Source organism: Engraulis encrasicolus, chromosome 21 (assembly GCF_034702125.1).
Source record: "Engraulis encrasicolus isolate BLACKSEA-1 chromosome 21, IST_EnEncr_1.0, whole genome shotgun sequence".
Lineage (NCBI taxonomy): Eukaryota > Metazoa > Chordata > Actinopteri > Clupeiformes > Engraulidae > Engraulis > Engraulis encrasicolus.
The window spans coordinates 20,081,105-20,094,819 of NC_085877.1; the positions used below are offsets into that span (position 1 = coordinate 20,081,105).

At 46.2% G+C, this 13,715-nt stretch overlaps 1 protein-coding gene across 1 annotated transcript in view; it reads right to left on the bottom strand.

Annotated features, from left to right (window-relative positions):
• The window catches only part of dnah2 (dynein, axonemal, heavy chain 2), a 453,668-nt gene that overhangs the window by 405,903 nt on the left and 34,050 nt on the right, over nt 1-13,715 (bottom strand). The window contains exon 6 of the mRNA XM_063186341.1: nt 2,140-2,250. Within this exon, the coding sequence (XP_063042411.1) occupies nt 2,140-2,250 (111 nt within the window). The remainder of the gene's footprint in view (nt 1-2,139; nt 2,251-13,715) is intronic.

Below are 13,715 nucleotides of genomic sequence, written 5' to 3' on the forward strand. Positions count from 1 at the left end.
CAGTGGCAGTCCATTACATGCCATGATAAACACAGAAAAACTTTTTTGAGCAATGTTGTTGCTTGGCATCGCTCACTAACAGATGTTGGTTGGCCACTTTCCAAACTGATGACAGAAAGCACTTTGTTTTACGTTTCTGTGTTTTTGTTTTTTTGGGGGGGTTTTTTCCCGTTTTTCCATCAGGAGTTCCTCATCATGCAACTTGTCACCATCACACACACACACACACACACACACACACACACACACTCGCTGTGTCACAATCACACAATCAGAGCATTAGAGGCACCCGATCACGTTGTGTTGCCCGGCAACACTGCTCGCAAAGTTGCCCCCCAAAAAGTTCCATCACCTTGAAAACCGTGTGTGTTCAGCTACAATCTATAAATTTTAAATCAATGTAATTTGGAAAAGTGAATAAGCACACAGCCAGGCAGATAGGACAGGAGGGACACGTCTCTGCAGGTACACGGGAGGGACGACAGGTGGACAGATGGACAGATGGAAAGACAGACAGACAGACAAACAGCCAAGCATTGTAAACAGTAAGCTCGCTATGGAATGACACACAGACACACACACCGACAGACAGACAGACAGCGAGGCAACTAGACGGACGGACAGACAGACAGACAGACAGACAGGCAAAAGGGAATCTCAACAGGTATACAGGACAAAAATGACAGGTGAACAGATGGTGAGGCAGACAGGCAGACTGGGCCGTTTGAACACACACAGGTACGGTGCATGGATGATGTAGCCTGACAGACAGACAGACAAACAAACAGGCAGTTAATTAAACACAGGTGCAGCACTACCATGCAGACAAACAGACAGCTAGTTTGAACACTAGGGCTGTAACAATATTGCATTGAACCGAGAAATAGCCATACGCAGCACCACAATACTGGATTGTGATGCAAGAAGGAAGTATTGTGAACTTTTTCTCTCTCTCTCTGCGTGTGTATATGTGTGTGTGTGTGTGTGTGTGTGTGTGTGTGTGTGTGTGTGTGTGTGTGTGTGTGTGTGTGTGTGTGTGTGTGTGTGTGTGTGTGTGTGTGTGTGTGTGTGTGTGTGTGTGTGTGTGTGTGTGTGTGTGTGTGTGTGTGTTCTTACAGGGTATATACACCAATCTTGAAGTCAAATTTACTACCATTTAATACCCTTTTTCACTACCTTTAGATTTTTTTTACAACCATCATGACACTCCGATGCGAGTATTAACAAGACATCTTAATTTCTACCTCCTTAACATTACATTACACTTTTGTTTTTTGCAAAAAGACGGCCGAAAGGGAGCAGTGCGGCAGGACGGTACCATGCTCAGGGTACCTCAGTCATGGAGGAGAATGGGGGAGAACACTGGTTAATTAGGCTACTTCCCCCACCAACCTGGCAGGTTGGCAACCTGACGCCCTAACCGCGTACCCATGACTGCCCTCATACTGTCCTCAGATACAGAATCAATCAATTATTTTGTCAAAGTGGTACAACTAAAAAAAACAATACCTTGTTTTAAAAAAAATAATACCTTTTGAGCAAATGTACAACTTTTAAGGCCATTAAATTTTGCCTTTTTAATTTATCACCTTTTAATACTTTTTAAAACCCTGCATACACCCTGCTCTGCGCGTGTGTATGCATGTGTGTGTGTCTCTGCACACACTGTGTTCTTTCACCCTTTGGTCCAGAAAACAATCACATCGTATGATGTGATGGTTCTTCCAAGCTTCAAATCAATATAATTATTATTTTTAATCTTTTTAAAAAAGTATTAGTAGCCTCTTGTAACCTATTCCAACTTTAAACGATCATTAAAAAGATACATTTAAAAAATTGTGGGGTCTATCGAACTGTAGGTCAAAAATCGTGATACGAACCGAAACATGAGTTGAGCGCATCGTTACAGCCCTATTGAACACAGATATGTGCTTAGCTATAGCCATAGAGACAGACAGGCAGACAGACAGAAAGACAGACAGGCGGACAATTGTGACTGAGTAACACAAGCACGCACAAATGACAGACGGACGACAGATGAAACAGTATGAAAAATGTCACACTGGCAGGCGGATTGTAAAAGAGAAAAAGTGGGAAAAAAGAGAGAGAGAGAGAGAGAGAGAAAGGGGTGGATCTTACTTTCGAGTCTCTGCACGAGCTCCTTGTCCTTGGCGGCCTCCTCTGGGGTGCCCTGCATGGCCTCCATGGGGATGTAGAGCACCGTGTTGCCCACCAGCTTGAAACGGGCGTCTGCAGAGAGAGACAGAGAGAGAGAGAGAGGGAGAGAGAGGGAGAGGGAGAGAGAGAGAGAGAGAGAGAGAGAGAGAGAGAGAGAGAGAGAGAGAGAGAGAGAGAGAGAGAGAGAGAGAAACACACACACACACACACACACACAGGGATACACACAGAGATACACACACACACGCAGTCACACAAACACACACACACACACACGCAGAGAGAGAGAAAAAGATTTAGACACATGGGCACACAAACATACACACACACAGTACATTTGTGCACCTACCCACGCACACACACACACACACACACACACACACACACACACAAACACATATACACATTGAGAACAACCCTCTGACGCACAGAGACCAACACACACAGTCAGACATACATACATGCATACAGACACACACACACACACACACACACACACACACACACACACACACACACACACACACACACACACACACACACACACACGGCAGCAGCAGGCTTCATTATCACAGTCAGGAGGGGTGTGACATTACAGCGGAGCGGGCACAATTAGGAGGGCTGGGCGCAGACTCCTGTGGACAGGGGGATCTAATTTGGAAGCCAAGAGGCGCTGGCACTGCCATCCTGCACCCGTCTCCGCCATGGGCAACACTGACGTGACGCCCGTCGCCAGGGCCGGATTAATGCACAGGCTAGATATGGCTGCAGCCTGGGGACCCCCCCAAAACCTGCCAGCGGGCCCCTGATTGACCAAAAGTGAAGAATGGCAGAACTGTGACAAGATCCAATACTGGAAAAATTAATCTGTTGTGTTGAGTACAGTTGGTAGACATGTTTTCCTTTATCCCTACCACGTAATTATGACACTATCTATGAAATTTTGTTATGAAATTTGACTTCTGGGGGGCCCACAGCAACCTGCAGCCTAGGGGCCCCAGGCCATCTTAATCCGGCCCTGCCCATCCCATATTCATATGTAGCCGTTTCTGACAACCTGTGGTTGATTGATAGACACGTAGCTCTCGTCAGTATTATTTTTTTATAAATAAAGAAATAAATAAATAAACCACCCTCTGATGCCAACTGATAGCTGTCGCAAACAACAACCTGCCGCTGATTCACCAATTAAGTTTCTGACAGGGTGGGGGGGGGGGCGGGAGGTGAATATACAAAGTAAACCAACCATCATCAACTAGCTCATTGATTCCAACTGATGACCGTGGCAAAGGCAGGACGGAATCAAATTTGGATTGAGAGACATTGGCACTGTGCCACCCACCACTCACCTTCTTCGGTACTGTGCTAACCTAATCATACACACTGAGGCCAACTCATGCCAATTACAAATACATAATGTAGCCGTTCTGACAAACTGAACGACATTGATTGAAAGACATGTCAGTCACACAAATTCAGTTTTTTGAGGGGGGGTGGGATAAATAAATTACAGTAACCACCAATCACCAACTAGCACACTGATGCTCACGGACGACCATCACAAGGACAGGAGGACTCCTATTTGGACGCAGAGATTGGCACAACGCCAAGCTATGGCCCCACCCACCTTCTCCTAACCCAATCACCACCCTCCCACCCTCCAACCCAATGATGCCAACTGATGCCCGTCGCAAGTACATATGCAGCCACCCTGACAACCTGCTGTTGATTGAGAGACACGCTGTGCAAATTCAGTTTTCCAAAAGGGGTGGGGAGATGGGGGGGTAAATAAATAAGCCAATCAATCACCAACTAGCCCACTGATGTTCAATGATTGGTTGATTGAAAGACACGCTGGGCAAATTCAGTTTTGTTTTTTTTATTTTTTAGAGGGATGTTGAGAGGGGTTGGCAAAAATGCATAAATAAAGATGTCAGACAGATGGACGGACAAACCAACATGTTGACAAACGGAGGATGGAGAGAGAAGCAGACGGAATAAAAAAAGAATAGTCTGATGACAAAGAGACACACACGAAGAGGGACAGAAAGAGTACAACACAGGTAGACAGACAGATAGACAGACACGCACACACACACACACACACACACACACACACACACACACACACACACACACACACACACACACACACACATGTAAAAAAGCAGAAACGTAAAGACATACACACACGGGGGTAGACACAAAGCATTGCAAACAGACACAGACCTATGTAGACATAAAGCCAGGCAAACAGACAGATCGAAAGATCGACACGACCGACAAACACACACACAGACACACACACAAACGTACAAACATACACATGCACACAGTCCAGAGTCCAGATACAAACAAGGTGTTATTGGAGGATGGTACCACCATACCACACTGGCAATAAGGTGTTAGATTCATTGTCATACTCTCTCACTTGTACTGCTATTGTGTGTGTGTGTGCGCGTGTGCGCGTGTGCGTGTGTGTGTGTGTGTGTGTGTGTGTGTGTGTGTGTGCGTGTGTGTTTGTGTGCATATGTGATTGTGTATGTGTTTCCATGTATACTATGTGAAACTGTGTGTGTGTGTGTGTGTGTGTGTGTGTGTGTGTGTGTGTGTGTGTGTGTGTGTGTGTGTGTGTGTGTGTGTGTGTGTGTGTGTGTGTGTGTGTGTCTCTGTCTGCCTCTGTGTGTGTGTGTGTTTATGTGTGTCTCTGTGTGTGTGCGTATCTATTGAGCTGTTATCATAGTAGCTCTATGTTGCTTGACGCCCCGCTCCCTCCCTGCACGCCACCACCATCCAAACCACAAGCAGAGAAAAGAAAACAGAGAGAGGAGAAAAAATAAAGAACAAAAATCTCTCTGCTGGACATCTCAGCACTTCCCCTGCTGTCGCACTTCGACGAGATTGTCTTAGAGAGTGGAAGAAAGGGAAAGGGAAGGTGGAGGGAAGAACAGACACACAGACAGAAAATCGAATGAACATGAAAGACACAGTGCTGACTTGGAGACTGTAGACTGTTTTGAGGGGAGGGAATATCTGTGCGTGGAGGAGACTCTGTGTGTGTGTGTGTGTGTGTGTGTGTGTGTGTGTGTGTGTGTGTGTGTGTGTGTGTGTGTGTGTGTGTGTGTGTGTGTGTGTGTGTGTGTGTGTGTGTGTGTGTGTGTGTGTGTGTGTGTGTGTTTCTGTATGCACTCACATAGGGTTGTACAAGGGGAGTAGAAAGAACTACAGACTAGAGAGCAAGACAGATGAATACGTGAATGGCTAAGAGTACAGTATGTGTACACAGAAAGAAGAGGCAAAAATAACAAACACAAATTCTCCCAAATAGACATCTCAGCGCTTCCCCAACTGTGGTACTATAGACACACCAGCCTCGGTTACATAAGACATTTAATTCCGAATTTGTCAGCAATTTTTATCTAATTTTATTTAATTCAGAATTACCAATTTGGAATTACAATCATCATGTAAACATAGCCACTGTTACACATATTTTTTTATTCCATAATTCCACAAGATTGTCCTTGAGAGTGAAAGAAAAGGAAAGATGAAGGGGAGAACAAACACAAGACAATGGAAAGAGGCTGTGTGTGTGTCTGTGTGTGTGTGTGTGTGTGTGTGTGTGTGTGTGTGTGTGTGTGTGTGTGTGTGTGTGTGTGTGTGTGTGTGTGTGTGTGTGTGTGTGTGTGTGTGTGTGTAGTATACATGTTCGTGTGTGGATATGTGTGCGTTTTGCAAGATAAAGGGGGAAGGCCGGAGTGAGTGGTGAATGGTGAGTGAAGGGGTTGCATCTGGTGCTGTGATGAACTAGAGCTTTTAAGAGAAGGAAATAAATATTAAAATAAATAAACAAAAAAATAAATAAACAAACAAATAAGGCCGCAGGACTAAAGGTACTTGCAGAAGAAACACAATGCCCTAGCAGTATAGTCTTCGATTGGCCTTTACAACAAAGATAACGAGAGAGAGAGAGAGAGAGAGAGAGAGAGAGAGAGAGAGAGAGAGAGAGAGAGAGAGAGAGAGAGAGAGAACACAGAAAAATGTCCCCACCAAAAAAAAAAATGCAAATGATTGGCTGAAAGGTAGAGAGTAGGGACAGAGAAAAGACACAGATACACAAGAAAGGAAACCAAGAAGAAGAAAAAAACAGAAAGAAGAAAAGCAACACATCAACAGGAGAAAAACACAGCGTTAAAGAACAAAAGGGACAGAGAGGTGCTTCATACACACTTGAGAACGAAAGGACAAGGGAGAGGGAGCAAGAGAGGGGAGAGGGAGGGGGTGCAGACGGAGAAATGGAAGGAAAAATAATGAGGCAACATGAGGAGTGGGAGAGTAAAAGAAAGAGAGAGAGAGATGAACACACAGGCAAACACAGGCCGAAAGAAAGAAAAAAAGACAGAAGACAGAAAGAAAGAAAGGGGCAGTCTGGGGCTCCGCTCGGCGGAGAAAAATTAACACAGAGAAAAAAATTACACAAAGAGGAGAGGCGAGAGAGTAAGTGAAAGAGAGAACAAAAAGGAGAGAGAGAGAGTGAGATGGGGAGGGTAGTGGAGTCGTGGTGTTAGGAGAGTGGCGAGCGCAAGAGCCAGCTAATAAGACCTGGCAGGGAAATAAGAGGTCTCAGTACAGAGAGAAAGAGAAAGAGAGAAAGAGAGAAAGGGGAGAGAGAGAGAGAGACAGAGAGAGAGCACGAACGAAAGTGAAGGAGATTTTCAATCAGAGCCTCTCTGAGCAGCCAGAGCCTTGATGAGGCACTCAACACTTAAACATCGCCTCCTCCTCCTCCACTTCCCATTCCTACTCCTCCTCTTCCTCCCCTTCTCCCACCCCCACTTCCTATTCTGCTCCTCCTCTCCCACCTCCTCCACTTCCTCTTCTCCCACCCCTTACTCCTCCATCTCCTCCCTCCATTTTCTCCTTTTCCTCCTCTCCTACTCTCCGTCTCCGTCGTCTCTCCTCCCTTCCACCATCTCACTTTGCCTCCTTCTCCTCCTCTTCTCTTCCTCCTTTCTTCATCAGTCTCCCTCCCTCCCACGAAGGCAAAAAAAAGGAAAAGGCTGAGCCAAAAAATAAGAAGGTAAAGGTCAGACTAATAGACAAGTGTAAGTGCAAAGCTCACTGGCTTGCTGGCTGGCCGGCTGGGAGAGGATTAGTGTTGCACCGATAACATTTTTTGTCCCCGATACCGATACCCGATACCGATACCATACCGATACTACTCTGTTTGAAATTTATTTCACTTTGTCAGGCTACTGCCTACCTTTGTGAAACAGAAAAAAGACTAATACTGTACAAAGTGCATCCAGTAGAACTGTTGATACTTTTAAAGTACCTCTGATATAAAATAACTAAGATTAACCCTGCGTTCAAGTGTCATACGAGCATCTGTAAATGGTATCGGTGCCCTATTTGTCGGTACTCGCCGATACAGATACCACCATTTTAGTGCAGTATCGGGGCCTCAGCCGATACTGGTATCGGTACCGGTGCAACACTAGAGAGGATCAATTCAAATACACAGCCAAACAGCCCCCTGTAAAAAAAAAGGGGGAAAAAGGACGAGAAACTGGGCACACAATTCTCCTTTTTTTCCCTTCCCCTCTCTTCTCCTCTCACTCGCTCCCTCGTCCACTCTTCCATCCATTCCAGAGAGAAATGAAAGAAGGGAAACAGTGAGCCAAAGGAGGAGTGATTGGGAAAGAAACAGCGTTAATCAGCCCAAAATCCCACACACAACCGACACGTGTAGCACTCAACACACACACACACACAAACACACACACACACACACACACACACACACACACACACACACACACACACAGTCTCTCTCCTCAGACAGAGACACACAGTAATCACGGATGAGTGCGAGGGCAGGCTGGCCGGGTTACGTCTAAATCCATCCGCAGCCCCCCCGCTACACAGCCAGGATGAATATACAGCCTTCGCTCACATGAACGATGTCTGTGCAACCGGTTTATTATTGGCCCTGTTCCTGCCATGGACAAAAGGGGGACAATGAGGTTGGGGGAATCGGGGGGAAGCTTGGGAGTTGGGAGTGGGGAGGAGGGTGGTTTGGGTGTGTGTGTGTGTGTGTGTGTGTGTGTGTGTGTGTGTGTGTGTGTGTGTGTGTGTGTGTGTCTGTGTGAGTGTTTGTGTGTGTGTGTGTGTGTGTGTGTGTGTGTGTGTGTGTGTGTGTGTGTGTGTGTGTGTGTGTGTGTGTGTGCGTGTCCGCATATGTGTGTGTGTGTGTGTGTGTGTGTGTGTGTGTGTGTGTGTGTGTGTGTGTGTGTGTGTGTGTGTGTGTGTGTGTGTGTGTGTTTGTGACGGAAAAGGTTCGGTTGATGGGTGGGGTGGGGAGACTCGCCTCATATCAGGGGGGGTGGGGGGGCTGAAAGGCCGGGAGGGAAGTGTAGGGAGGGGAAGGGAGGGCACTCGCTCTTCAGTGACGCGAGTCTTTCAGGGATTTGGTGAATGGCCTGTAATGCTTCACAGAGGGCTGCATTCGCTTCGCCCCTCACTACCGCCCCGCCATCTCTCCACCTCCAACCCTGAAATCAGACATAATGGGAGCATATCATTATTTTTGGATTGGGCCTGAGCGAAATCAATATGCCGAGTAGGATGAGGAGGAGGAGGAGGAGGAGGAGGAGGAGGAGGAGCGGCGGGGCCCTCAAAAGCGATTCCCTGCATGCTCACTCCGCTCGCTTGCTAGCAGGCGGAAAATCATTTTTACAGCCGCTTGCTTGCTTGTTTGCTCGCTCGGCCCACAGAAATACATCATCATCATCATCATTACCCTCATCATCGTCACCATCATCATCATCAGGGCTGCTGACAGCTTTGGCTGGGCCCAGGACAAAGTGATGTGAAAGGGCCCCCCACCCAATACATATAATGTAATGACAACTTATTTCTGGGCCCCATCTGTCCCTGGGCCCGGGACAACTGTGCCCTTTGTCGTCGTCGTCGTCCCCCCCCCCCCCCCCCCCCCATTGTCGGCTTCCCTGATCATCATCATCGTTGCCACCTTCCATAGAGAGAGGATGCGAGGCATGCTGTGGCTTCGTACGTTGTTTGTTCCCAATCCCCATGCATCAGGAAGGGGTAGCTATATTTGGCACTGTCACTAATAAAGGTCAAGTGGATAAACTGCATATGTGCAATACATTGCGTCTATATTATTATCACACATATATTGCAAAGACTGACACCACCTCACCAGATTGAAATATGTATCATGAGTTGAATTAAATTACATTACACATGCAAACATAAATACATACAAACATACTGTACGTAATTTCCACATACATACACATTGTATTCAGCACAGAGAGACAGTCACTCAGACAGACATACAGTACATACATAGGGGCCTATGAAATCAGTTTTAATTTTTCTCAAATTACGTTTTATTTTTTCTCAAATTCCGTTTTTTCGGATTTATTTTTTGCCAAATCTGACTTTTTTTTACATTTTTGAACTTATTCGCCCCCCCCCCCCCCCCCCCCCCCCCCCCCCCCCCCCCCCCCCCCCCCCCCCCCCCCCCCCCCCCCCAAAAAAAAACAAAATGTCTTAGTTATTTAGTTCAAACTGGTGGGTGGACAGAGCCAATCACTCATGGTTGAATGGTAGGTAGAGAAAAGAAAAGAAAAATTACCTACTAGTTTTTTTTTAAAATATCAGCCCTCAAAAATATTCCAGGTAATACGGTAGCTGAAATGTACATGCGCATATTCTATTAAGGATACACGTGACGCACCCAACTAGAAGGCGAATTCACTTCTGATGCATTTAAGTTGGACTCGGGCTGCATCAGGTTTTCTCGAATAAGTTTGGCTATATTGCAACGTGCAGCTACATTAGAGACATTTTTGGTCACGTTATATGTAGGCATTAAAGGCCAACTTCCGATAAAACTCAGTTTTACTCACTCCTTTCGAAGATCGGACGGTCACCCCAAGTTAAACTCACTTGCAAGGCTCTCATAGCGGTGCGTCAACTCTCCTGGCTGTGTTTCCCGGTGTTTCCCAATTTACATAAATAATGCAGAGAAACGAGCGAATCACGAAAGCCTTTCTGTGTTTCGTCACGTCGAAAGAAGGCGTTGCCCACAAAGGTTTATATCGACCCATTTATCAAAAAACATGTCGAGTAATTTTTTTCTGCTTGTTTTCAAAACAAGCAACGTCTGGTGGCCCGAAACATAGCTTAGCTTAGCTATCAGCTGGTTGCTACTCTCAGGTACACACACAGCACAAAGCCTCATACATAAAGCCAGCTCACTCTGGTTGCTCCGTGCCTGCAGCTCGCCAAGGGGTCGCTGTCGAAAGAGCACAGCCCTGAATGGAGCCTGCACGCCTCCGTTGGCGCCCCTATAGTGCAGTACCACCCGGGGAAGTGGCGACTCTGTTTCCCATTACATTCTCTCCAAGAACTGGATGACTGAGCCAATCAGAGACGCGTTTCTTCGAGAGCAGGAGGAGTGAGCCAATCAGAGACGCATTTCCACGAGAAACACGGAACACTCTCTCGTTTCTCCACAAGCCACCTTGCCAACTTGCATAAACGTCTTGAAACAAAGCAACCAGAACGTTTTTTAAAACAGGACCAACGCGTAACACATTCAATAACAATTGGGAACACGGCAATATTAATTAAATTACGTTGAGAGGCGATCTTTAAATAAATAGCCTCGCAAAGTCCCTACCGTCTACCGTTTCACACAGTGTTTCTCAAACTTTTTCAGACCGAGGACCACTTTCCCTATCAAAAAAAGGTTAAGGGACCACCTGTCAACTGAACTGACAGTTGAGGGGTGCTAATTTGACACTCCAGATCACTCAGTTTTTATTCACAATGCAAGCCTGTCTTATTATGGTGAAAATAAGACTTCAGCTATGTTTAGCTTTGTAATTATCCAACAATTATGGCCTACTGCTAGCTCGTCTTGGAAAAGTAGAAATCCACTCACGGACCACCTGAGCTCTGTCGCGGACCACCAGTGGTCCCCGGACCACACTTTGAGTATCACTGGTCTAACACAAACACATGTTTTACAAGACGGCCGTTTTCTTCTGATGATGACTTGACCCTTTTTCAAAGTTGCTGCTAACTTTTAGTCACTATGCTCCGTGGCCAACAAAGTTAACAAGACATGATCAAAGCATTGCCTGATCAGTTTTTATTTTACAGCGGTCACGTCTGTTGTAACAAACTCCAAACTTGTGCCTCTCGTCGGATGATTCCGTTGTTTATTAAAGTGCAGTGGAGAGCCGCCCGTCTTTTCTGTGTCGCATCGCATTGTCTTGGTAACAGACGGTCAGGACAACGCGTTTATGCCTGACCTCACCTGTTCTACTAGGCAAAATTTGAGTGCTGTTGAGTATTAAGATTTCTTCAATGCTCTGACGGCCAGTGTTAGGACGCGGGAGACAATCGGAAACGCCGCTTGGGAGAGAGATGCGTTCACTGTCAACATGCGCTGAAATGGATCATGGATCTGCATAGAACTTTTGCGCATCACCTCGCGTGGGCCAGATATGATATCGTGGCCATATTTTGAGTTTGAAATGTCTTTTAGACTGATAAATGATTTTTAATTTTATCATAAGGAATGAGCAAATTCCGTGCAATTCCGCGTTCATAACCAAATTCCGTTTTAATGTCCACATTCCGTGATTCCGTCCGTGTTTTCCGTATCGCGGAAATCATAGGCCCCTACATACATAAAGTACATACATACTTTCAGACAAATACATATCTACCACCCATCTGCACAAAACGCGCAACTGGCCTTGCCTTGCCTTGCCTCAAATATTTCATACACAGAATAACTGATTTATTGTATATCCGCTCTACAATAGCTTTTCCACCAAAAGGGGGAAATAAATAAATATCCCTGTACCCTTGAAAAAGTATATTTCGTCTATTTTGTTTCTTTTCTGTTTTTTCTTTTTGCCACACTGTTCCATGTAACAACTGAGTAAGTGTTGGCGGAGAAAAACACACAAAAACAGAAGTGGCTACAACTACAGCTAAAATTGGCCAGATGCTGATTGCAAAGCCACTCACCCCAGGCAGAAACTTAAATGCAACACCCTCGGAGCGGAGGAGAGGAGAGGGGGGAAGGAAAAAAACAATAGCACATTTACCAAGAGAGTGGCTCTGGCTGAGTCATTGTATAGCTTTTACAGCTTGAGTTGTTTTGAGAGAGAGCGAGAGACTGTGTGTGTGTGTGTGTGTGTGTGTGTGTGTGTGTGTGTGTGTGTGTGTGTGTGTGTGTGTGTGTGTGTGTGTGTGTGTGTGTGTGTGCGTGTGTGTGTGTGTGTGCGGCATACTGAGTACCTGTGTGTGTGAGAGACTGTGTGTATGTGTGTCTGTGTGTGTGTGTGTGTGTGTGTGTGCGCGTATGTGTGTGTGTGTGTGTGTGTGTGTGTGTGTGTGTGTGTGTGTGTGTGTGTGTGTGTGTGTGTGTGTGTGTGTGTGTGTGAGTGTGTGTGGCATAATGTGTATCTGTGTGTTATGCGTGCACACGTGCATGTCTGTGTGATTGTGTGTGTAATTGTGTGTTCACCTGAGTGTATTTTGTATTGAGTTTAATGTCACCTGCGTGTGTGAGTGTATTGTGTGTGTGTGTGTGTTTGCGGGTGTGCGGCCTGCATATGTGTGTGTGTGTATGTGTTCCTGAGTAGAGGCGGAGGTGATTGGTATAATTAGCGTGATAATTGAACCATCACGGCGCTGGGAGCGGGAGCCTGATTACAGGAGAAAAGCCTCATGGCCGTGAAGGAAAGGCTGCAGTGGAGAGCGCCTCGTTTGCACACACACACACACACACACACACACACACACACACACTTACTTAGTTTAGCCAGCGTAGGCCGACACGCCATGAAGCGCCGTCCCGCGGAACAAGAAACCAAACACCACCCACATACACACATGCAGACACACACATGTTGACACACATACACACACAGTCAGACACAAATATTAACACAGACACACTGACTCACACCCTCACACAAACACACTCACACACTCACATAAATCAACATAACCAAGACACAAACACAAACACACACACACTGTCACGCAGAAAAACTCTCACACCAAGACACACACACGCACATCCTGGCCCCTTCGGCTGAGGAGGTGCTACGAGAGCAATTCCAAAATCCCAATAACCTCGCCGTGAACCGTGCAAAACAGATCAATGGCCCACGCTCAGCACTGCTCAGTGCTGCCTCGGCTGCTCCACAGCAGTGTTGCCAGATGTGTCTGATCAAATCCCGCCCAAAAGACTCTCAAAAACCGCCAAAATGCGCTAAATTCCACCCAATTTCAACAAATTACATTGATTTATACAGGCATAGAACGGCAGAAAAAAAAACACCACATGGCCAATATTTCCCATTATTACCCACAGACGGCCATCCCAAGTAGCCCGATTGAGCAGGTAACCGCACAATCTGGCAACACTGCTCCACAGCCCAGCTTTTCGTAGCTACATACTGTAGCTGCTGCAG